At 44.1% G+C, this 25,976-nt stretch overlaps 1 protein-coding gene and 1 pseudogene across 12 annotated transcripts in view; both read left to right on the forward strand.

The window, feature by feature from the left end:
- Nucleotides 1–25,976, forward strand: part of ERO1A (endoplasmic reticulum oxidoreductase 1 alpha) — a 51,125-nt gene that overhangs the window by 10,144 nt on the left and 15,005 nt on the right. For 4 of the 12 annotated variants that reach the window (XM_040968641.1, XM_040968635.1, XM_040968632.1 and 1 more), the window contains exons 2-9: nucleotides 6,324–6,443; nucleotides 7,152–7,235; nucleotides 11,826–11,864; nucleotides 15,998–16,074; nucleotides 16,194–16,267; nucleotides 19,793–19,913; nucleotides 22,555–22,601; nucleotides 24,633–24,644. In XM_040968641.1, coding sequence (XP_040824575.1) covers nucleotides 6,324–6,443; nucleotides 7,152–7,235; nucleotides 11,826–11,864; nucleotides 15,998–16,074; nucleotides 16,194–16,267; nucleotides 19,793–19,913; nucleotides 22,555–22,601; nucleotides 24,633–24,644 — 574 coding nt within the window. Of the gene's footprint in view, nucleotides 1–90; nucleotides 100–6,323; nucleotides 6,444–7,151; nucleotides 7,236–11,825; nucleotides 11,865–15,997; nucleotides 16,075–16,193; nucleotides 16,268–19,792; nucleotides 19,914–22,554; nucleotides 22,602–24,632; nucleotides 24,645–25,976 lie in introns of all 12 variants that reach the window. The other 8 variants (XM_040968631.1, XM_040968633.1, XM_040968642.1 and 5 more) reach the window with 6 other exon arrangements.
- LOC121149725 lies at nucleotides 21,511–21,613 on the forward strand (annotated as a pseudogene).

The following is a 25,976-nucleotide window of genomic DNA, read 5'->3' on the forward strand; positions in this document are numbered from 1 at the left end:
CGACCGCTCTAGCTTCTTCGAGCTGAAAGGGGGCGTTGAGCAACTGTAGCAGTAGGGGGGTTTCTAGAGGTTCCTGGTAGAAGGTAGAAGTCATCAGATGTCTGAAGTACTGCTGCCTGGCACTTGAAGGCTTCTCTTTCTTGGTCTAGATAAGAAAACATATTAGAATTATAATCTTTCCCAACTTAGCAGGTCATGAGTTCAGTTAGAAACCCAGATGGAATACTTGGGCTTTCAAGCTTAGATATAAAAGAATTGTCAGGTTTCAACCTTTGTTAGAGGAAACATTACATTAGATTAAAACAATGGACTAGATTTATATTAGGTTTAACTTAACTATTTCACATCCCAAATTTTGAAACATACCCAATGAATGCAATGGGACACATGAAACCTTTTCGGTTGTATAAAATTGTTATCTGAAACAATGAAAGGATTAGTATGTGGCATCAGAACATACAGGTAAATGCAAGCCAACTTCCATTTGGAAATGCTATAGTAGTTTTGCATCTAGCTAGGGAACGGGCAAGTGTTTGATTTTTCTAAACCATTATACTTTACCAATCGTTGTAAGCCCTAAGAGTCTCAGGAAGACATCTAGCCTAGAACATAAAGCACAGCACTTACAACATTCTGGTACAAGATCTACTGGTCACACTGAAAATGGCACAAGATTTTAACTATTTAGTATTCCAACAAGATTTTACAGAACTTTACACACTTTAAGGCAGAGGCAAGCAGTCTACTAACTTATAGGCTAACAAGCATGTACTAGCAATTGAGGAACATAAGAATCTTAAGCGGATGAGCTGAGAAATCCAAAATAACTAGGCAAATAAAGAGGACATGAAGTCTACCTTATGACAGTTCAGGGATCCTACCTCAGTGAAGTCCAGTAAAACTGAAGAGCGAGATGGCAAGCATGTCTATCAGGAGCCTGGTCATTGATGCAGGCTGAACAGTTACAGGTTAACTAAGTTTTCCCTCAAAATGGCTTCTTTTCTGAGCTTCTATATTACTCTGTCACCTAAGCTAATTTGGGGCTCCTGAGAGACCCTGATGGTCACTGTAAGAGAGGGAAGAAGCCAAAGCTAGCTAGGACAGAGAAGGCAGTGTCCATACGGAAACTTACAGTTTTCCCTTCCACTATGAGAACCACCCGGGGCTCTTGGCTGCTGTTCCGTGGTGTCACCGAAGTCCGTGGATGGCCTTGAGCCTGTGCAGGTTCTTGGGCTGCTTCCTGTCCCATGTGGGAGATCCAATGGGAAATGACTGACCTGAAGTACTTGGCCTTCAGGGGCAGTCACATCTCCAGTGACCTCCTTGGTAGCTGGGACACGGCCCTGGGTGTCCTTTCTGATGATTCTTCACGAAGTTTCCATTGCTTCTGCAACGAAGAGCACTTGGGAGGCCTCTGGGGGTCTCACTGGAACCAGGAGCACACACCTCTCTCATCCTGCTCTGCCATGGGATCCCCTCCTGGTCTTTAAGGTAAAGACCATAGTGACCCCTTTAAGAGGATATCAGGGTATGTTCAGGTCCCATTTGTAAGTTTCTAAAGTTCTGTCCTAACATCCAGGGTAGTTAAGAATCTAGCATCTATACAGCACCTATTCTCTTCTGTATAGGATCTAATGGAATATACCCAGTCATTCCTCAAGCATTCTAAGAAGTTGGAGGATTTCTCTGTGGCCCTAATCTCAAGGAATTATTTACAAAATGAAGAGATTTAACTTAGCAATTTTCATCTATGAACACTTTCATCTATGTTAATTAAATAGACTACATAGCTTGCCACATAAACATGTACATGCATATCAGTTAACACAGATTATAAAACAAAACAGCTTTCGTAACAGCCTTTGAAAAACAAGTTTAAAGTTTCAAAATGCTTTAAAGTTACCAGCTTAAAGTTACCAGTTATTTAGAATTATATCTTGCTCTCAGAAACCCAAATTAAAGATGCTTTCAGTTGGAACCTGTAGCTTACTGTTTAACTTTAGCTCTATCTGCAATGGATGCAATAGTATCTATTGGAACCTAGAAACAAACGTGAGCATCTATTTACTTCACATTACATTAAGTTACAGAACAAGTTGCACTTTTTTCTTTTCCCCTTTTTTTTAAAAGGAAAGGCTAAATCACTTATCTCTTACTCCACCCCTCTCTGCTAAGGGGTGGGAGGGAAAGCTACAGAAATGTAGGCCCTTAGGGTGTTTGGATGTGGTCAAGACAAAAGAAACTGGGAGAGCAAGTTAGGCTAAGGGCTAAAACAGAAAAGTTCTAAACAGGAAATCTTTGCTTCCCAGTGGGGAGCAAATGGAGACCTTCAGATAGTGGGGGATGGCAGGGAGAGAAAAGGCAAGATGGCGGACAGAGGGAGAGGGTGGGGGTCGACTGCACATGGAGGACAAGATGGCGGTTGCACGTGGCGCCAGGACCCTGGAAGAGGGCACTGGGGTTTCCTACTTCATAGCTAGAAAACTACGGAAAAGACAGACAGAAAGCCGAGAGTGAAGAGGGAATGAGACTTCCGCCGATTTTTCCGAATGCATGCAGCAATGAGCTAGGTTCCGAAAGATGTCCGGATCCGAAATGCCATTAACTGACCACTTGAAGGAGTTAGCTAGGGAATACTGGGGCCAATCCACATCACAGAGGCATATTAAAGTATTAGGTAACAAGCCAATTCAAGGGTGTCTAAATTTGCTAGAAGGCAGCCCAAAGGGGAGTTGGGAGGAACTGGCAATGAAAAAATAGCTCCCATTATTACAACTCAGGACTGATTACCATGGTGGACCCAGTGGTCCGTAAAAGCGACCCAGTGGTCAGGAAAAGACGGCTCTCGTAGAAGGTCGTCACCCCCTACGTAAGGGACGAGCCAGGTCCCCAAAACACCGCCTGTATCCGAAGTCGTAAACAGCCCAGTGGCCCGACTCGGAGGTACAGGGGGGCCCCCAGAGTGACCCAGTGGTCGGGGGACTTCCGCCCAGTGGCTAAGAGACACAGCACTCAGCCGGGGTTTACAGAACCGGTCTCCCAAAAACTCCCAGAAGTGGAAAATCAGACCTATTCAGAGGAGCACAAATATGCCAAGCCAAACCCAAAACTCCAAGGGCTGAGGAAGGGAACCCTATCTACAACAGTGTATGCATGCAACAACGTGGCATTCGGAAAGATGGGGAATACCTCGTGTGCTCCGCGTGGAGATGGAGTACGGGGAGCACGCGTCTGGGCAATGGCGCTGCTGGATGGATGCAGATGCCAGCACGGTCAGTTAGATGAACTCAGGAACGGCCACATGGAGGTAGAGAATTCTGGAACCGGCAGGCGAAATCAGGAACAGGCCATTGGAGATGAATTCACGAACCAGCGGGCGGATGGAGACGGATTCTGACGGCTGCTGACGACTCTCGGTGGCGCAGATGAAGACAGTTAACACAGATCACAGTTCTCACGGTTCGGGTCCCGGTAGTGGCCAAAGGCCCGAAGGCCACGTGGCCAAGTGCTGGGGGAAACCGACCGGTCACGGCACCAAATGTTAGTTATTTAAAAGAATGTAAGAGTTCTAGTGCTAGGTTATACGATATTAAGATACTTTACGCCGCAGCTAATTCTCGCAACCTGGTTCTTTACCGTGAGCTGAAAACACCAGACGCAACGACATATCTTAGGAAGTTTATTCCAGCGAGGCAGGAATAGGGGAAGGGGAAGGAGGGGGAAGGGAGGTAAGAAGGAGGAGAGGGAGAGCAGGGGAGAGGAACCAAGGAGAGAGCAAGAGCAAGAGAGAGAGCAAGAGAGAGCAAGAGAGAGAGAACCGAGTGGGGCAGGAACAGGGGAAGGGGAGGGAAGGGAGGAAGAGCAGGGGAGAGGAACCAAGGAGAGGAAGACAGAGAGCAAAAGGGCGAACCGCACCTGGGGGCCTTTTTTGTCTGCCAGGTGTGGGGGGGCGGGGATTGGGAGGGATTGAGGTCAAGGCCCCAGGGGATTGGTGCCTGCAGGTGAATGCCTGGGGATGATTGGCGAGTGGGCGGGTTTGGGGAAGGGGCTGGGAGATTGGGGGTGGGATTCTCAGGTGGAATGCCAGGTTACATCTGATTGGTGGATGGCTGCACTGGCGCGAATCCCGTGAGCTGCTAGGAAGAAATGGCGCAGGGTCCAGGGTAGGATATTGGAATAAATCCTTATAATATACAGAGAGGAAGATCTTCTGTCCACTGGCAGGGAGCTGGATGGGAAGTAGAGCTACCGGGATTAGAACCGGCGGCCATATGGGATCCCGGAAGTACAAGGCAAGGACCTTAACCACTGCGCCATCGCGCCGGGCCCATGCGTGTTTAGTTTTAAAGCAAGATTTATTAGAAAAGTTGAGAAAGGAGACTCCCGTCCTAGTGCCAGGAGAGGGTTCTGAGATAGAAAGGACCCTTACCCTCTCCATAGTGGCAGGAGGAAAAGTGGAAACGAGACTCGTGTGGGAAAGCATCTTTTGAAGCTTTACCTCAAAGATGTTTCTCCATAAACAAAAAGAAAATTCCTGGTTTCCATGGTACCTGGCCCTAGGACAAAAGGCCAGTAAGGTGTCACTGGCCAACTTTCTTGGTCCCTTTCTAATGATAAAGAGGTCAGACTGAAGCCCTCCCCCTTGGCAATGGCCTGGGACAGAATCGGGCTGAGGCTTCAGGTGGGGAATTGATATGTTAATATCGCCCTTGTCCCTCCTGGGGAGAGACTGCTCTGCTGAATCCAAGGCATGGTGGGGGAAGATACTCCTTTACATTAGAGAAAAAATGATGACGTGGGGACCCAGAACGTCCTAACTGCCTACTACCCAGTCTGACTCTTCTCAAAGGTCAGCTACACCGTTTATATTCCAAAGAGGAACTGTCTGAATTCAGTGACTTCACTGAAGATTCTTAATGTTTTTTACAGGTAGATTTTAAAGTGATTTTTGTATGGCATAAATTGTGATTCAAATTACTATTCAAATTAATTCAGAATGCAAATATTCAGACCGTAGTATTTCTTTTCCTGAGCTTATTTTTCAAGAATGTTGTAGGGGTTCCCCTCCCCCCATTATGTACTACATAAAACACTGTTTAATGAACTCTACTAAAGTGTTGACTGGATCCCAAGAAACGTGCAAAATTTGCAGTTTCACAACTGATACCATTGTCTGATTATAGTTTTGTATTGTGTTCTAGTATTGGGTGTATTTAATGATTTTTGATCAGGAAATACAGTGAAGACATAGATTTAAGCATTTGAATATCGGGATTGAATTTGTAATCAGTTTGCTTAGTTTTACTGATAGTAGTATCTAAGTACTATTTCCAAATTCTTTGCTTTTTTAAACCTTATACTGTAAATTCAGTATCACTGCTTATACACTTACTCAGCTTGCCTCTGACTCTTACATCTTGTGGAAATTAAAATAAGGGAAAGGGACCAGTGTTGTGGTGCTGTGGGTTAAGTTGCCACCCGCCATTGCTGGCATCCCATGCTGCTGGTTACAGTATCAACTACTGCACTTCCAGTCCAGTTTCCTGCTAATACACCTGGGAAGGTAGCTGAAAATGGCTCTAAGTTTGGAGACCTGCCACCTGCCGGAGACCTGGATGGAATTACTGGCCCGGTCCAGCCCCATTTGTCACATTGGGGAAGTGACCTAGTAAATGGAAGATCTCTCTCTTTCAGATAAGTGAATGCAATCTTCAAACAAACAAACAAAAAAACACAGAGACAAGTGAATTAGCGGAATTTGGAGTCTCTGGAGAGCCCAGAAGGAATGTGTGACTTCTGGAAGGAGGGTTTGGGTGGGCGCTGCAAGCCCCTCTGGAACCCAGGTTGTGTGTCTCGTCGCGTGTCCTCAGTCTCCTGTCATTGCTGCTTTTGCAGCTTTGACACTCTGTCCTGCTGCCGCCTGCGCTCCCCAGGTCACCTGAGCGAATGTGGTCCTAGTTTTACCCATCATTTGTGCTAGTCTCAGAGAGACACATCCTTACCTCTTAGTTGCCATTTCATATTTTTGGAGAAGGGGTCATGACATGGTTTGGGTCATGTGCCCAACCTTGGCGGGGAAGGGCAGGGTTCCATGACGGCTGTGGTGAATGGAGGTTACACCCCCAAACATTATCTGCTCCCGCACTCTTCCGGGGTGTGATAGGGGCAGCAGTGCGAGTGTGACCAGGTTCTTGCCATCATCAGTGGGGAGAGTTGAGGGGAGGGGTGGTTGGGCAGGAGAGTGTTTCCTGGCAGCCGTGGGAAGGAAGAGAATGCTGCTGTGTCTAACACGCCACTCACTGTGTCACTTTCCTTTGCAACAGGTTAGCGGTTACTTGGATGATTGTACCTGTGATGTTGAAACCATTGATAAATTTAATAACTATAGGCTTTTCCCAAGACTACAGAAACTCCTGGAAAGCGACTACTTTAGATATTACAAGGTATTGTGATTTGATATTTTGGGAATGAGAATATTTTCAATGGATAATTACATTTTGTTACGAATTACTGAGCTGGAAAATTGTTATTACTTAAAATTGACAGAGGCGTTATTAGGAAAACTGAGTTCAGAAGAATTAGCCATGTGGTTCAGACACTACCCACTGGATGCTTTTAATTGTATGGTCTGAGTTTTCCTCCCTAGACTTAGAGGTGAGAGCGCTAAATTGAAGTTAGAGCAGCAACTATTGTATTGTTATACAAACCTGCTAATTTTATAAAACATCTGATTGACTGTAATTAATTAAAATAAGTATTTTTGTGAAGCAGCATAATTTTAGTCCGAGGTATTATTCTGAAATAGCATTTGTAATATTTTGTCTTGAGATACTTACTGAAAGGGTTCAGAAAAACTGTTCACTGGCGTATTTAGCTCCTGTAGGCATTCCTAATTGCCTTGACTGTTCTCTGCCCATGAACTGCTTCTTGCTTTGAAAGCCCCTGAGTTGGGCAGTGCTCATGGGAGCTCTGTGGGTTTCTTCTGCCACCTGTCCCAAATTCAAACACTCAGTAGAACCTGGCAACAGGTAAGTGGAAGAAAATAACAGAGCTGCTGATAGGACAATATTGTCATAATTCAACATCTGCTTATTACAGTCTAGGGTTTCAGATTTTTACATACTTCTTTCCTCCCAATATTTGTTTTGTAGGTGAACCTGAAGAAGCCTTGTCCTTTCTGGAATGATATCAACCAGTGTGGAAGGAGGGATTGTGCTGTTAGACCTTGTCAATCGGTAAGAACTGTGTCTGCACTAAAAATGGTCACATTTTTTTTATTGGTTACAATTTTTTTAAAAGATTTTATTTATTTTTAATGGAAAGTCAAATATACAGAGAGGACGAGAGACAGAGAAGATCTTCCATCCGCTGATTCACTCCCCAAGTGGCACAATGACCAGAGCTGAGTTGTTCTGGCCAGAACTGAGCTGATCTGAAGCCAGGAGCCAGGAGCCTCGTATTGGTCTCCCATGCGGGTGCTGGGTCCCAAGGCCTTGTGCTGTCCTCCACTGCTCTCCCAGGACACAAGCAGGGAGCGGGATGGGAAGTGGGATCACTGGGACACAAAACTGCCCAGCTAGGATTCCAGCTTGTGCATAGCGGGGACCCCAGGCTATAGGCTACTGTGCCCGACCCTGTCACCATTATAGCTAAGGTAGTATTTCAGTTTTTACCGTAAGTGCAACATCCAGCATTTACATATTTAAAACCAACACTTGCAACGATGTAACCTATTTTGCAATATATACTGCCCTCTTAATGATAGAATTGTGTGGATAGGTGATTCATTCATTTGGTTCAATATTTGCTTTTCTTTTTGGATCTTTTTTTTTCAAGATCTATTTATTTATTGCAAAGTCAAATATATAGAGATGAGGAGAGACAGAGACAAAGATTTTCTGTTCCCAGGCCACAAGCAGGGAGCTGAATGGGAAGCGGGGCCCATGAATGGGAACTGGTGCCCATGTGGGATCCCAGTGTCGTTCAAGGCGAGGACTCTAGCTTCTAGGACACTGCACTGGGTCCTCTTCTTGGAGCTTATGCGAAGAAAATTCTGTATGTAGTATAATGAAAGGCAGTTAATTGAAGTAATCAAAACCCTTCCCTTTATTTGGTGTGTATTTTTTTTTCTTAGGTTTTCTGGGTGGAGATACCTGGCTTCATTTAGGCAGACTGGGTACATTACAAGTTAAAGTATTCTGTTATGATAGCAGAAATTGTGAAACTGAAAGCCTGAAGGATGAGGTATATTTTGTTGTAAATCCTAGAGGAAAAAAGCAATTTTGTAGATCTAAGAGATAGACATTTTATTATTTGATTGGAATGCCTGGCAGAGCTGAGAGAGGTGGAGGAAGTGGTTTGTCTGAGAGAATGGATGGGGGCTGGTTGGCTCTGACCTGGCAGAACAGAGTGCCTGCCATGCCCACAGCCTTCCTTTTTTTTTTTTATTAAACAATAAGACATTTCTTTAATATTTAAAGTATGACTGCAGGGGTAAGTCTTTGATGTGGTGGGTAAGACATGGGTTAAAATGCTTGCATATCACATTGGAAGTGCCTGGATTCCTTTTAAAAATTTATTACTATTAATTTTTAATTTTCCCTGATATAGTTTTGTAGGTACAGGCTTTTTTTCCCTCCCTCTCCCCTACTCTCTCTCCATCCCGATAAATCCCAAACCCACTATTCCCCAGATGATTACACTGCGGTAGTTACTTACTGACAGTTGTAAGATGAGCTTTCTGCCATTTAGTGGTGTCAGGATATGGTAGGAATGCTAGAGGTAGAATGCCTAGCAGCATTGTATGCGAGCCTATTTACATATTGCATAATGGGGGTAGAGATGCTTACTGTAGCATAACTTTACTACCCACTGTGCGGTCTGTGTCATGCTGTTGTCTGTGAGAGCGTGTGTCCGCGTGAAGCATGGTTACCTTCCTCTATTTATTTTGTAGTTTGCCGGAAGGCTGTCTTGTATCAGAGAGAACGTATGACATTTGACCTTTTGGAACTGGCTTATTGTTTCTTCAGTGAAGATCATGCTGGAAGGAAGGCCTTTCCTTTTGGAAGCTGTCTGTCTATCTACAACTCTCGCTGGCTTGCAAATCTGTGTGCCAGCTTAGGAGCTAAGTGCCAGGGCGAGACCTGAGTTTTAGAAAGATAACTTGACAGTATTGTAGGGGAGTGGAAGACCAGACAAAAAACTGGAAAGGTCACATCAGTTAGCAGATGAATGTGATTTGGTTTAATGATGAAACATTTTTAGGGGTCTTTCTTATATGCCAGGACCTGGGCATGCAAGATGAACTTTGGCTTTGATTCGAGAGGGGAAACCTGAGTGTTGGAGTCCAGGTGTGTTAGGGAGATCTTGGAGCCGAGCTCGCTGGGAGAGCGGAGGAGAGGAGTGAGCGAGAGGAGCGAGGCTGGGAGAAGCTCCACCCCGGGTGGCGAGAAGGGCGTCAGCCATGCATGTTCCTCTCTGCCCCGTCTGCACTCGGTTCTCACGGCTTCTCTTTGGGTGGTGCTGAAAGACCATTTCATATGTTTTGGAATATATTCAGTTTAAATTGTTAACTTTCATAAATAGCATTTATATTGTAAATTGCTGTATTTTATTGTAAATAATCTTGGCATTTCTCTGTTAAACATGCAGACTACACCTATAGGAAAGGACCAAAGAGCCATGTATTATGCCTGTAATAGTCAACAATGTGTTTAAAAAATGTAGCTGCTGGATTAAACATAGTTAACTCACAACTTTAGATGGCTTGCCAATATTTCTTTCTTTTTTAAAGATTTATCTATTTTTATTGGAAAGTCAGCTACACAGAGAAGGAGGAGAGACAGACAGAAGATCTTTCGTCCAATGATTCCCTCCCCAAGTGACTGCAACGGCCAGTACTGAGCTGATCTGAAGCCAGGAGCCAGGAACTTCTTTCAGATCTCCCACGTGGGTGCAGAGTCCCAAGGCTTTGGGCCGTCCTCCACTGCTTTCCCAGGGCCACAAGCAGGGAGCTGGAAGGGAGGTAAAACTGTCGGGATTAGAACCGGTGCCCATATGGGATCCCGGTGTGTTCAAGGTGAGGACTTTAGCCGCTAGGCCACCATGCCTGGCCCCTACTATTTGTTTTTGAAGACTTATTTGTTGGGAAGACAGAGCAACAAAGGGAGAGACAGAGATCTTGCTGTCTCTGCTGATTGACTCCCCAAATGCCTGTAACAGCTGAGGATGTATCAGTTCCCAGCCACGAGCCAAATTACACCTGGGTCTCCCCTGTAGGTGGCAGGGACTCAGCCACTTGGGCCATCATCAGGCTCATTTGCAGGGAGCTGGATGGGAAGCAGAGCAGCTGGGACAAAGTTCTTTTACCTGTAATTTACTGGCTGGTGTGCAAAAGCACAGCAATACCCAGTGTTAGTTCTGAAAGAAGAGATAAGCCCTCTAGTGGTTAAGTCTTCTTAGAGATAAATTTGTATCAGAAAATTATAAAGTATCACATTCTTTTTTTTTTTTTTAAGATTTATTTTATTTTTATTGGAAAGGTGGATATACAGAGAGGAGAGACAGAGAGGAAGATCTTCCGTCCGATGATTCACTCCCCAAGTGAGTGCAACGGCCGGTGCTATGCCGATCCGAAGCCAGGAGCCTCTTCTGGGTCTCCCACGCGGGTGCAGGGTCCCAAGGCTTTGGGCCGTCCTCGACTGCTTCCCCAGGCCACAAGCAGGGAGTTGGATGGGAAGCGGGGCTGCTGGAATTAGAACCGGCACCCATATGGGATTCCGGACGTGCAAGGCGAGGACTTCAGCCACTGCGCCATCGCACTGGGCCCAAGGAACACATTCTTTGTTCTAGCAATTCTACTAAGTTTTACTTAATAAATCAGTTAGGCAAATGTTCACAGATAACCTTAAAGCTATACTAAATATGGCAAAGATATCAATCCTGCTGAAATTAATCCTTACTAAATATGATATTCTTTGTTATTTGAAAACAGTTAAATCCATCTAAAAAAATAATATACATTGATCAAGTTGGAAGTCTGTGAAATACGCAATGAAGTGATGAGCTGTGCATGTCCTTCCCTTTGGGCAGGTGCATCTATTTCAGGAAAGTACCTGGCATTGGCGTAGTGCCCTGTAGTGTTCAGACTTCCCACAGCATCACTTTGGGAACAGGCAGACTGCTTAGTTAGGTGGTCAGCACCACCGAAAACCAATGCTCCTTAAAAAAATGATTCTGTAGGTGAGTGGTTAGGCTGGCTGCTAAGGTTCCAGATAGGACACATTAGTGGAGAGCAGGGCTCTGCTTGGCCCGGCTCCTGAGTTTAGCTTCCTGCTAATGCACACCCTGGGAGGCAGCAGTGGCGGGAGGCAGCAGTGGTGGCTGCCCCTACTCACACAGGGGGCCTGGATTGAGTGCATGACTCCTGACTTCCAGCCAGGGCCCATTATTGGTATTGGAGAAGTAGGCCAGGTGATGGGAAGGCGCTCCTTCTTCTCTCTGTCACTCCTCTTCTCAATTACATTCTAAGAGCGGATTATGACTACACAGCTAGTCCTGTCAAGTGGGCACTCGTTTGATCTCTTGGTGGCCAAACATGGAACAGTTTGAACAGCAAAAGAAAGGATGATGTTTCAAGTCCATAATATTTGAATGGCAGTTCATAGAATGATTTGTTGAATTTTTACTTGCTTTTAAGAAATAATATAAAAACTGCTTGACTGTTCTCGGTTAAAAAATATGTGAATATCAGTAATTTGTCTTATGGATTTCTCATGAATCATAGAAATTTGAAGTAGTAATTGTCATTCTGTTTCCTTGTGCAGGATGAAGTTCCTGACGGAATTAAATCTGCAAGCTACAAGGTATGTGTGTGTGTGATGCAACTGGTTTCCTATCATTAACATCCTACATGAGCATAGTGCATTTATTATAATCAGTGAACAAAAGTGGGTACGTTATTACTAAAGAAAGTCCATTCTGGATTCATATGGCTTTAACTTACACCCAGCGTCCTGTTGAAACTGGTCCAGGATTCCAATACAGGATACCCCTTGTTAACCTGTGACAATTTCCCAGACTTTGTTTTTGACAAAGTATTTTTCAGGAGTCTAATCAGATGCTATGTAGAATGTCCTTCCATCGGGATCTGTCTGATGTTCTTCCCGTTATTGGCCTGGGCTGAGGTGTGCAGGGGAGGACGACCAAGGTCGGTGGAGTTTCCCTCACTGTCAGGAGTAGGTGCTGACAGTGGGACTCTGTCAGATAACCTGGATCACCTGGCCCTGGTGGCTTTTGTCAGTTGTCCCACTGCAGGTGTCCTTTCCCCAACCCTCCCCAGCCCTTTCCGTATTGTCTTTGGAAGGAAGTCGCTGTGGACAGTCCACATTTCTGCAGAACAGAGTGTCTGCATTAATTATTTGGAATTCTACAGTATGGGAGTTTCGCATTGTCTCCCACATGCTTACTGATTTGTTTATAGCACTGTGCATTTGTGGATATTTATTTTGTACTGTAATGCATAAAGTCTTCTTCTGACTTGTCTGGATGCTAGGAACTAAATTTCTCTTTCAAGGACAATATACTAGATGCCCGCTGATCAAAGAATTGCACTGGAACACTTGGGGGTAGCCTACCTCCTTAGAGTCTTGGCAGGAGAAGTGTTAGACTGCTGGTCTCGGACTCAGCAGCCGTTTGTGCTGTGGACGGGTTAGTATGCCCTGCCCTGCAGGCCCGTGGGAAACCTGGGCAGTGGAGTTCTGCTTGTGAGAAACAGGGGAAGCAAAGCCCTGCATCAAGGGAATAGTTTTGCCTTAGTGACTTTGTCTTTTACTATATAGTATATTTACTCCATTTCAAACTGACAACTGTGTAATTATTTCACCTTATGAGAAAGCTTTTAAATTTTGCAATGAATCCTTTTAGCTGAAATAGCTATTCTAAAAAGGAAAGCAGAGATATATGTTTCAGTGAAAGTGAAGTGCTGAATTTACATTTCTCATGGCAGACTTTTGAGAGGGAACTTGCAGAGGACTCTCATTTGCTATGCATCAGGGCTAAGGCAGTGTCGCTGACAGTGGGGAAACAGGCCATCCCAGCTGGCCGACAAAGCCCAAGTGTCTGCTCCCTAAGTTAGTGGTCTGTTCCAAGACTGTCTAAAGACAGGAATGGGATATGTTCAACTCCAGAGTACATCCACTCAACATTCGGGGATATAGGATTATTCATTTAAACTAATATTATGAAATATTAGTTTAGTCCCATTATTATGAAAAAATTTAAATATGGAGCAGTTGAAAGACTTTTCCTATGAATACTGTGGTATTCATCACGTAGTTCCTATCACGACATTTTGATAAACTTTATTTGCTGCATATTTGACCATTTGTTTGTCCTCCTATCCTTCCATTGGAACATCGTATTTTTGAATGCATTTCAGAGTAAACTCAGACATCAGTACACATCTTCTTAAATACATCTCATTAAGTAGGTGAACATTCGTAACAAGAAGTAGGCCAGTAACTAGAGTCCAGTATTTGTTCTTTTTTTTTTTTAAAGATTATTTATTTGTTTATTTATCATTTATTTTAAAGATTTTATTGGAAAGTCAGATATACAGAAAGAGGAGGAGAGACAGAGAGAGGAAGATTTTCTGTCCACTGATTCACTCCCCAGGTAACTACAGTGGATGGAGCTGAGCTGATCTGAAGCCAGGATCCAGGAACTTCTTCTGGGTCTCCCACACGGGTGCAGGGTCCCAAGGCTTTGGGCCATCCTTGACTGCTTTCCCAGGCCACAAGCAGGAAGCCGGATGGAAAGTGGAGCAACTGGGATTAGAACTGACACCCATATGGGATCTCGGGCACATGAAAAGCCAGGACTTCAGCTGCTAGGCTACTGTGCCAAGCCCAATATTTATTTATTTTTGGAAAGGCACATTTACAGAGAAGGACAGACAGGAAGATATTCCTTCTACTGGTTCTCTCCTCAACTGGCTGTAATGATCAGAGCTGAGCTGATCTGAAGCCAGGAACCAGGAACTTCTTCCAGGCCTCCCATGCAGGTTTAGGGTCCCAAGGCCTGTGCCATCCTCTACTGCTTTCCCAGGCCACAAGCAGGTAGCTGGAAAGGAAGGTGAGCAGCTGGAACATGAACTGGAGCCTATATGGAATCTGGGTGCATGCAGGGGCTGCTGTGCTGGGCTCCCAGCATTGTTAATGTGTACCTTTTGTAATATCAGCACACAGTGAAATGCATAAGTATTAATTGTGCGCTTCCTGAATGTTGATAAATGTCTGCTTGTCTGCATAACATAGGCTTCTGTGAGGGTACAAACTGTTACTGTTCTTTCATTTATACTTCTTCTCAGTCCGTCCCACTGAAGCCAGGAGCCTGGGACTCCGTTGTATTTCCCATATAGGTGGCTGGGACCTGAGGATGTGGCCTTTTTTCTCCTCACTTCCCAGGTGCGTTAGCAGGGCGCTGGATTCGAAGCTGAGCATCTGGTATTTGAATTGGCATCCCTATTTGGGATCTCGGTGTCATAAGCAGTGATTGAAACCTCTGTGGTATAATGCCAACCCCTAAACTATTGGTTTGCTAAGTGTATGTTATTCTTTACATAGGTATATGTTACTGTTAGAATAAATTTAATTTTTTTAACATATTTTTAGCTTCATTTTGAAGTTACTTCCAACCTAGAAAATTTGAAGGATTTTTCATATTATTTCCAGAACCATTTGATTATAAGTTGATATATCTTTTTTATTCTTTAGTACTTCATTATGTGTGAAAGAAAAATAACCTTATTTTTAAAGATAACATTTGCATTTAACTGTCTAATAATTATAATGAAAGATGGCATTCAGTACATAAATATTTCGAAAATTGTTTCAGGTATTTTAGTGGCCAGTTGTTTTACTGTTCCACGTGGACAGTGATTTATCTGGCCGTCCTACCAACGGGGCCGTCAGGGGAACTTGGTCATCGCTTTTTGATCGATTGTCTTCTTTCCTGCTTCCATTGCTGCTGACTTGTTGCTGTGACGTCCCCGGAAGCCTCATCGAGTGGGGCCAGGGCCATGGTGTCTGCAGCACAGCATCCCTTATGGGTCCTGGTTCAAGTCCTGTCTCTCCACTTTTGTTCTAGCTCCTTGCTAACGCTCCTTGAGAATGCAGTTGGGAAAGCAGCAAATGATGGCCCAAATGCTTGGATCCCTGAACTCAATGTGGAAAATCTGGAGGAATCTACGGGCCTCTTCCTATTCCAGCCCTGGCGGTTGTGGCCACTTGGGGGAGTAAACCAGGAGATGGAGGACTTCTCTCTCAACCTGTTTCTACCTCTCTGTTCCTCTGCCTTTCAAATCAATAATTATCTTTAAAAAAAGAAAACAACCACCCAAAACCCATGAGTTGTACTCACTTCCTGCTTAGGATGAGTAGAAAGTAACTAGGGTTTCGTAAGTTTCTTTTTTTTTTTTTCAAAGATTTATTTGTTTTTATTCGAAAGGTTGATTTAAACATTTTTATTTAGTTGTTTTTTTTTTTTTTTACTATTATTATTGGAAAGACAGATTTGCAGAGACAAGGAGAGACAGAGAAAAAGATCTTTCGTCCACTGATTTACTCAAGTAGCTGCAAATGGCCAGAGCTGAGCAGTCAGAATTCAGCAGTCTGAATGCCAGCATGCTACCTCCTAGGGTTGCCCATGTGGGTGTTGGGTCCCAAGGACCTGGGCCGTCTCTGAGGCCTTCCCAGGCCAGAAGCAGGGAGCCAGAGGGGAAGTGGAGCAGCTGGGGCAGGAACCTTTGCCGATAAGGGATCCTGGTGGTTGCAGGCAGAGGACTAACCTCTGGGGCCACAGTGCCAGTCCGCACAAGTTTGTTTCTGTGCAAAAACTTTTGAAGCCATGCATAGAAAGAGCCTCAAATAATATCTAAAATATTTTTTGCAAGTTTAAAATACAAGAAGCCGTGTTCTCTTTGCTTTTTTCCTTGTAGTATTCTGAGGAAGCCAATAATCTCATTGAAGAATGTGAACAAGCTGAACGACTGGGTGCAGTGGATGAATCACTGAGGTTTGATACATACACACATATATATATTTATCTATTTTTTGGTAGCAGTTATCTTACGCCTCTTTTATGGCACTTGTTAACTTCAAAAAGGAATAACAGCATTTTCTGTTTGTTTCAAGTGAGGAGACCCAGAAGGCCGTCCTTCAGTGGACCAAACATGACGATTCTTCAGATAACTTCTGTGAAGCCGACGGTAAAGCATTTTTTACAGCATGCATTGTTTCAGATTACGCTTATGAAAAAAATCTGAATATTTTTCTTTTCTTTTTTTAGTTTTTATTTATTTGAAAGGCAGAGAGAGAGAGAGAGAGAGAGAGAGAGAGAGACAGCTGTCATGAGCTGCTTCACTCGGCAGATTCCCACATCAGTTAGGTTTGAGCTGGTGGAACTAAGAGCTCCACGCCCAATCCTGGTGTCCCCTGTAGGTGGCACGGAGCCAAGTGCTTGAGTACATGCTGCCGCCTAGGGTTGGCACTAATAGAAAACTGCAATTGCAAGTGGAGCTGGGACTCTTATCCAGGCACAATGATATGGAACCCAAGTATCCCAAGGAACCTCTATTGTCCACCCTTAAAACTGATTTTTTAAAAAATTTGTTTTTAAAGATTTATTTTTATTTTTATTGGAAAGAGAGAGGAGAGACAGAGAGGAAGATCTTCCATCCGATGATTTACTTCCCAAGTGAGCGCAATGGCCAATGCTATGCCAATTCGAAGCCAGGAGCCTGTTCCGGGTCTCCCACGCGGGTGCAGGGTCCCAAAGCTTTGGGCCGTCCTCGACTGCTTTCCCAGGCCACAAGCAGGGAGCTGGATGGGAAGTAGGGCTGCCGGGATTAGAACCGGCGCCCATATGGGATCCAGGCGGGTTCAAGGCGAGGACCTCAACTACTGCACCACCGTGCCGGGCCCTAAAACTGATTTTTAAAACAGTTTCTAGCACTATAGTCATTCCTTAAAAATACCTAAATACGGAATTACTCTTTGACCCAGCAGTTCCCTTCCTGGGTATGTATACTCAGGGAATTGAAGCAGGGACTCACTCCAATGGGTAATGGTATACCATTGCTTGTTGTAGCATAATTCACCATAGCCAGAAAGTTCGCAATAACTCAGGATGAATAGAGAAACAAGCAGTGATTTCCTCGAGAAGTTTGTGCAACCTCTTCTTTCCAAAAACAATTTTTAAAATGACTTATTTGAAAATTACGAGGGCAGAAAGATAGGTATTTAGCTCTCCTAACTTCTGATTCACTCCCCAAATGTCTGCAGTGACCCGGACTTGGTCAGTCCATAGCCAGGAGCCAGGTACCTGTTCTCAGTTCCCACTTGAAATGACAGGAATGCAACAGATTGGGCAGGCGTGTGCTGCTGAGCGAGGTGTGTGTTAGTAGGAACCCAGCTGAAATGCAAACCTGGCACCCTTAGCGGGAACTGGGCATTCCAAGCTGAATTTTGCAAGATTTATTTTTTATTTATTTGAAAGGCAGAGTTACAGAGAGGAGGAGAGACAGAGAAAGACTGTCTTTGATCCATTGGTTCATTCCCCTATTGTCTGCAATAGCCGGGGCTGGGCCAGTCTGAAGCCAGGAGTCTGGAGCTTTTTTGCAATGAAATGAAAACTGAAACGTGAACATTTTTCATCCCCAAGTTTATCTTCAGGCTTGCCGTGTTGCCAAAAGCCTGGTGATAGTTGGTCACCATGTCTGAGTGCCTGCATTGGATTCTGGCTCTGGGCCCTGACTCCGCACTGCTGCAGGCGGGCCTCGGGCCTTGCTGGCGGGCCTCAGTGGCAGGCCTTAGTGATGGGCCTCGCTGGCGGGCCTCGCTGGCGGGCGGGCCTCCGGGAAGCCAGCTGGGCCACCCACACGGGTCCTGGATTGAGGCTGTAGTTCTCAGCTCCAGTCTGGACAAGTCCATGCATTTTGGGCATTTGAGAAGTGAGCCAGTGAGCTTCCGTCTGTCCCTCAAATAATTGAATACAATAATAATTAAAAAAAACTTGAACTTTTATTTAAAATGTATCCTTTTGAGACTATAATATGTAGTGCTGATTGGGATTCAGCAATTATCTGGTAAAGGAAAGTGAATTATTGCCCATTTATTGTGTTTCTTCTACTAAAAGGACATGACTCTTTTCACAAAAGGAATATATATTTTTTCTTTTGGGTCTCTCATGTGGGTGCAGGGTCCCAAGGCTTTGGGCCGTCCTCGACTGCTTTCCCAGGCCACAAGCAGGGAGCTGGATGGGAAGTGGGGCTGCCGGGATTAGAACTGGCGCCCATATGGGATCCTGGCTCATTCAAGGCAAGGAATTTAGCCACTAGGCTGTTGTGCCGGGCCCAAAATGAATATATATTGTTTGTGAAGGAGGGAAGCCTAACAAAAAATTTGAGCTTGTGTCCTGTGGCAAAACACGGTTATAGTAGTAATTTTTTGTTTATTTAGGTGAAGGGAAAGGAAGAGTGTTTGTCACAGGTGAAGGTGAGGCAACAAACATTTGTCTCTACTTAGGGAGAATAATTAAAAATTAAACCATTTCCTGGTGGGGTTGTGTTTTAAAGTACATTATTTATCTTAAAATTCAGAGATTTTTAAAGAAAGGAATTTGTTACAAAGTTGCTAGGCTGTGACAGTTGCCTCTGGTGGTAACTGTAGGGAACAGAATTTTCCATCCTTAAATTTAGACGATTCACTTGCTAATTTGTTTTTAAAGTTCTTGTGTTGACTTTTCCAAGTGTATATAATTGCCACTTCTACATTTAACTTCTAGCTATTTTTAGGTGCCACCGGCATGCTGCTTCTGAAACGGTCTCCCTAGTTTGTGCTTCTGATAGGTGAACTGGAATACAAGTGACCAAGCTTATTATTATTTTTTGTTAACCTTTGTTTACTGTGAGAGCTGGGTGGGCTTTGCAGCTTGTCCCTGTGACATCCACTGGGGTGGTTTCAGGCCATTTTTGCCCATTTTATCACTCTTTGGCATTGATGGGTTTCCAAGGAGCATCCGGAGTCCCTGGGCGCCTCGATGCCACTGTTGTGGTTTTGAAGTTATATCTGATATGCAGGGTAAATTAAGAGGTGAGGCCTGGATTATTTTTTTTTTTAACCTGAAATTTATTTTATTTTTTGAGGTAGTATATTTTAATTTACATTATAGCCAAAGACTTCATAGCTGCACTAACTAAAGAGTTCAGCCAATAAAAAGTTGCAAGACCATAGTCCAGCAAGAACCCCAGGCCTGGCCTCGAACCCAGCCTGCCTCCGGAGCCCTGGCCTCTGGAGCCCTGGCCTGGCCTTGAACTCAGCCTGCCTCCGGAGCCCTGGCCTCTAACCCAGCCTGCATCTGGAGCCCTGGCCTCTAACCCAGCCTGCCTCCGGAACCCTGGCCTGGCTTCTAACCCAGCCTGCCTCCGGAGCCCTGGCCTGGCTTCTAACCTAGTCTACCCCTGGAGCCCTGGCCTCTAACCCAGCCAGCCTTCAGAGCCCTGGCCTCTAACCCAGCCTGCCTCCAGAGCCCTGGTTTCTAACGACTGTCTCTGATAAGGATGTTTTTGACACAGGTGTGTTCAGTTAACACAGCTGTGTCTGTTGCTTCCTTCTGAGAAGTTATTTTGAAATCCCTGATGCATTGTTGTGGTTATAGCATCTCAGGATCAATGAGGTACAGGTTCGTGTACTGGCTGTTTAAGAAGGATTTAACGCGGCATCTTGCTTTGCAGATATCCAGTCCCCAGATGCCGAGTATGTAGATTTGCTGCTGAATCCCGAGCGTTACACAGGTTATAAAGGACCAGATGCCTGGAAGATATGGAATGTCATCTATGAAGAAAACTGCTTTAAGTATGTGTCACTTGCATTTAGTAATCTCTGTAAGATAAGCTTTTTTAAATTAAATTACAATAATTTAAAGATTACAAATCAAGTTTACTCTGTTACATGACGTGTTTTCATTAGTCTGTTTCTCCTCTGGGGAATCCTATAGGCATGCATTTCAACATACCTTTCTTTTTAAAGGACTACAGGCAGCGTTAGGTCCTCGTGGAGTGCTGTGGGCACTTGGAAGGATGCCCTTGAGTGGGTGCTTGAGTCTTACTTTGCAGAGGGGATAACGTGCAGCCAGAGGTTTCCTTCATTTCCCGGAGGACATAGTGTCACGCGGTGTAGAGGATGGCTAAAGTTCTAATCCAGCACCCACATGGGCCGTCCTCTGCTGCTTTCCCAGCTGCACTGGCAGGGTGCTGGATTGGAAGTGGAACAGCTGGAACTGGAACCTGAGCGCACGCACAGCAAACAGTGGCTTTTTTACTTGGTGTGTCACAGTACTGGCCCCTAGACATGACTGTTGGACAGGTGGAGAGCCTGGCATTTGGAGCTGGGCATTCTCAGAGGGGACGCAGGGAGGCAGGCAGGGCACACAGCTCAGTTGCTGTGCCAAACGTCCATCCCTGTTCGGCTTCTTTTTTATTTTGTCTTGAAAAATGTCTTCAGTTTGAAAAGTGAGTCGTTTTCATTATTTACTTATTTCTGCCATGTGTTTTATTTCAGTTTTCTTGATTATTATTAGGAATACTTGGTTTAGTGACTTGAAGGTTTAAAGGTTTGTGTTTTTCTTTGTATTGCAGTTATTACTAATTCATTGCCTGATTCCCATAATATTTTTAACAGTAAACAATATATGAGATATTAAGTTGATTATATTGAATGTGTTAAAATGTAGCTTACTTTGTTCTCAGCATCTCTTAGTTTGTACAGACTAATACTAATGCATATTTATTTTGGATTTAGAAGCCTGTGAACTCCCCAATCACTCTCCCAAAGATTAATGGCTTTTTTTTTGTTGTTGGCAAAAAAGTTGAATTTTTTTTTTACATATTATTATTATTATTATCATTTTATGATGCGGCTCCATATTCCCTGGACTCTCTGCCATTGTCCATGCCTGCAGTGATGGACATATGACTGTGTATGAAGAATTATATGTTAGTAATGATATAGAGGAACTAGGTGGGGGGAGGGAATTGGGAAGGGGATAAAAAAGTTGAATTTAAACCTTAACTAGCTTAATGGCTACAGAGAAAATTAACATGTCTTAAGATTACCGAGAAGCCAGAATTGTGGAAAATCGGGGTAAACCACTTGTGAGGCCAACATCCCATATCAGAGTACTGGTTCAAGTCCTGCTGGCTCTGCTTCTGGGGCAGTTTGCTAGTGGTGCCACTGCGAGGGCAGAAGACGATGGTCCAGTTGTTGGGTCCCTGTTCCCCAGGGGAGAGACAGAATGGAGTGCAGTCTGCCCTCAGCCTCTGCTCTGGTGGGCATTTGCGGAGTAGACTAGCAGATACAAGATCTCTCTCTCTTTCTTTTCTCCTCCCCCCTGCCTTTGCCAATCTCCCTCTCTGCCTTTTCTTTTGTTCTGTTTTTCAAATTAATAATCCTTATCGCTTCTTGGCTTTTTGGCTAAGATCAAGTGTAGTATCAAATTAATAACCCTTAAATAAATTACCTGGAGCCTGTTTGGTGATGTGTTAGGCTAACCCTCTGCCTGAGGCCTGTTTGAGTAGCAGAGGCTGGCCCAAGTGTTTGGATCCCCACACCCATGTGGGAGACTCAGAGGAAGCTTGGGTTGGGCTAGCTTTGGCTGTTGTGGTCATTTGGGGAGGGAACCAGTGGATGGAAGATCTCTTTCTTTCTCTCCTTTCTGTGTGTTTCTTTCAAGTAAAATAAATGCATCTTTAAAAAAAAAATGATTAGCCTAGTGTAAGTAATTTACCTAGTTTTTTTCCATTTTTAAGTTTTGATGCAATATATGTATAACATGTATAACATATAAAAACGTGTTGGTGATCTAGAGGAAATGGCTGACTAGCATTTTTTTTCTCCTTTGTTTAATGAGGTGATTAGAAAATAACCTGTTAGTTGGGCCTGGTGTGGTAGCCTAGTGTTGAAGTCCTCTTCTTGCACACACTGGGATCTCATATGGCCACTGGTTCTAATCCCAGTAGCTCCACTTCCCATCCAGCTCCATGCTTGTGGCCTGGGAAAGCGGTGAAGGACGGGCCAAAGCCTTGGGACTCTGCACCAGCGTGGGAGACCTGGAAGAAGCTATGGGCTCCTGACTTCAGATCGGCTCAGCTCTGACCAATTCGGCCACTTGGGGAGAGAATCACAGAAGGAAGATCTTCCTCTCTGTCTCTCCTTCTCTCTGGATATCTGCCTTTCCAATTTAAAAAAATAAAAGGAAGGCAGTAGCCTGTTAGTCAATGCAGCAGTAAAAGAGGAGGAGCTGTTACCGGTAAAAATAACAATCCACAGTGTTCCTAAAGCAATTAGAGAAAACTATTTTATAATTTGAATAAAATAATTTTATTTTAAGCACTATTTTATTGAAGCAGCTTCCTTGCGAGAGTATCACTGAAGTAGTTGTATTGTGATTTGGTAACATTCATGTTTTATGCAGTGCTTTGAATTCTTTTGCTTCTAGGCCACAGACCATTAAAAGGCCATTGAGTCCTTTGGCTTCCGGTCAAGGTGGGTGATTTACTTGCATTGTTGTGAATGAGCAGCCAGTGAACTTTAGTAAGAAAGGGGGCCAAGCTGAGATCAATGCCAAGGGCTTGTGACGTCACAGAGCAGAGATGCCGTTCCCAGAGTGCAAAGAGGGTGTTTACAATGCTTCCGTCTTAGTAAAGAATGTTTTTTATAATGAGCTTCATCGTATTAGAATGTCGTAAGATGAAGACCAGCACATGTCTGCTTATTCTTATGTTCATTTTCATAGACTCACATGTGTATAGTTTGTCCATGTCTTTGCCTCTTCTAGATACATGGATGTTTAAGAAACTTGTCGAGTTTTCCATAACACTTGAAATGGTCGCATATATGGGGAGTCTGATTTCAAATTCACATGTCTAGCATTTTTCATTTTCTTCATTAACTTGAGGTCTGGGCCAAATGCTGCCTTTTCTACTATGCTTTCCTTGATCCTGCTAACCGGAAGTTACCACATAGCAGGTTTTGTTTCCTGGTATTGTGGTATCCCCCTCCCGCCCGCCCCAATGTAGTATTGTTTTATTATTGTTCTTCTCTTACTCTATCCTGGTGCTTGGTCTGCCTGGGCAGCCTTCATCCTGTAACAGCCTAAGGTGGCTTGTTAGAGAAGTGATGAGTGTAAGTGACTCCGCTCACTGAACAGTCTTGTCGACAATTGTGAAAAACCACTTGTTCCACAAATGGTAAATCACTATTTACTGTTGAGGTCGCCACTCTGTAGGTGCAATCAAAACCCAGAGTCTGCTGAGCTGATGGCAGGCAGAAGGATCTGTTATTAAAAACAGGCTCTGTCCTTTAAAAGCATCTGTAGCTGGTTTGGGTGTGTATTTACCGGTAAAGTCTTGTATGTGCTTCTAGAAAACATGTAAGGCTTATATGTTTAAAATCATCCGAAAAGGGGTGATGTCATAGTCAGTGACTAAATCTCCCCTGGGAAACTGATGTGGTTACGTCATTCCCTAAGAGCTGGTGGATGCGCTTTTCCTTGAGTAGAAAGGAAAGAATATTCAATAAGGCTTTTCAGGTTGTCAGTCAGTGTATACTTATTGGAAACCATTTGATTTAATAGCAGAGGAACTGCCAGCTTATAGGCAAGAGGTGAACTCAATTATGACTTGATAAACGTGCCACCCTCAGTTACCTTAGAGATAAATGGGCAGTGTGTTTATCAAATGACATGTGACATAGTCACACAATAGAATGCGGCCACCAGTAAATGTTACTCTAAATCTGTACTTATTTGTTTAAATCAAAAGTGATCAGAAGTAGTACATCAAGGAAAACAAAGGTATTAAGGCAACAAGTATGCTTTTAATAAAGATATAATTGGTATAATTTTTATACCCACGCACAAACAAAAGGGACAGTTACCAAAATATAAATGATGTTTATCATTGGGCAGGAGCAGTAACTCATGGTTTTTAATTTTATTTTTTGCCTGGGTCTTTTATTTTTGAACATGTTTGTAGCAAGAGTGTATTACTTTCATAAGCAGTAAGAGCTTTCAAGAAAAGTGGGCAAGACGAAGTGAATTTTTCAATAATCAACAAGCAGCTGCACGTAAATTGTTGCCTTCTACATAATTTGAATCTCACAGGCTTTCAATGTTCCTGACGAAGGGTAAAGCAAAATTCACATCTGGAGGTTTGAAAGCAACAATACAGATCTTTCTCGAAATTAGACTGCAGCTGTAGGATCAATAAATGTGGGCTCTGCAGGGTAAACAAATCCTTCAGATGCTGAGCAGCCCTCTCGAGTGACACGGGCACGTTTTTCCTCTGTGGTTGTCCCCAGGAGAGCTTACGTGAGTCTCGCTCCCTGAGACAGTGCTGTTAGATTGAGTCAGGTGCCAGTCGCCGGCGTCCCCAGCCAGAGTGGCAGTCCCAGGTGGTATGTTTTGGTGGTGTGGTTGAACTATTAAGAAACACTTGTTATGAAGGCATAGCGTTAGAGAGTGCGCAGCTGGAAGGAGACGATAATAATGATGGATTTTGTTGTTTTGTTTTTCAGGTAAAAGTAAAGGTAAGTGTCGCTTCTACATCCTGTGTTACAACTGTGAATTTGTTTGATGTGCTCATCAAGGCAAAGGTGATTTTTTTTTTTTTTGAGAACGAGAAGGACTTGACTTTTATGTCTTTATCTGAACTTCAGGGAGTGAAGGCTTGAGTTGAGGGACACTGGCCGTGTCTGAGGCAGGCAGGATCGAGCCCACTGTCGCGCTGCGCCTGGGGAGAGGTCACCCCCTGAACAAGCTGCCCTTCCAGCAGGGATGACTTCCTTGTCTGGAGCCTGGCTGAGTCCCAGGTGTACAGGGAGGGCATGCGCAGTGTTCGGTCCAGGGCTTGTTTTTTTAAGGCTTTGCTGACTCGTGCGGGTGGGTGTCGCTGCCAAATGTTAAGTTAATAGTTGTGCTAAAATGTTGACATTTTCTAGATTTACTTTTTGAAAATCTGTTTTGCTTTAAGGGTGAGCTTACAAAGACTTTTTAGTTATTCTTGAGGCCATAGGCTTAGCAGTGGCAATAGCTTTAGTACATCCAGGTAAGACTGCTGTAATGTGCAGCCGTCACTTTCCCTCACGATCCTCCATCTTCTGGTTACTATAATGAAGATGTATGTATTTGAAGGGTAGAATGACAGTGAGGGAGAGAGAGAGAGAGAGAGAGAGAGAGAGAGAGAGAGAGAGTCTTTCATCTGCTGGTTCGTTCCCCAAATGGCTCTGTGATCTGAGTCTGGGCCAGTCAAAGCCAGGAGCTCCAGCCAGGTCTGTCATACAGGGGGCAGAGCCAAAGAACTTTGGCCATCTTCCATTTCCCAGGGGCATTAGCAGGGAGCTGGAGAGGAACTGGAGCAGCCAGGACTTGAACTGGGGCTCTGAGATGGGCTGTCGTCATCTGTGGCAGCTCATCCTGTGCCACAGAGCAGGGCTCCTGGATGCTGTCTGTTCCATGTTAAATGTTCTTTCCTTTTGCATGATGTCTTAATAAAAGAAGGCTAGAGTTGCTGTCTCGATTGTCTACTTTACACTGTAATAGCTAAATCAAATGCTATTGTTTGAAGACACGCTGTTCAGCACTAAGATTATTTTATTCTAGTTTTTAACACTTTCTTATTTGAAACGTGAAGTGATAAAGAGGAAGAGATCTTCCATTTAAAGCAGCAGATGGGCCCAAGCCTGGAGCTCCATGCAGCTGTCCCATGGGGCTGCAGGGACCAAAGTGCTCGGTTCATCCTCTGCTGCTTTCCCAGTGCATCAGCAGGGAGCTGGATCAAAAGAGGAGCAGCTGGGACTCCAACATGTGCTCCAATATTTTAAAAATAAATTGTTACTTATTTTTATTGGAAAGGCAGATTA

The sequence above is a fragment of the Ochotona curzoniae genome, unplaced genomic scaffold (genome assembly GCF_017591425.1).
Source record: "Ochotona curzoniae isolate NIBS_2020 unplaced genomic scaffold, NIBS_Ocur_1.0 scaffold_4701, whole genome shotgun sequence".
Lineage (NCBI taxonomy): Eukaryota > Metazoa > Chordata > Mammalia > Lagomorpha > Ochotonidae > Ochotona > Ochotona curzoniae.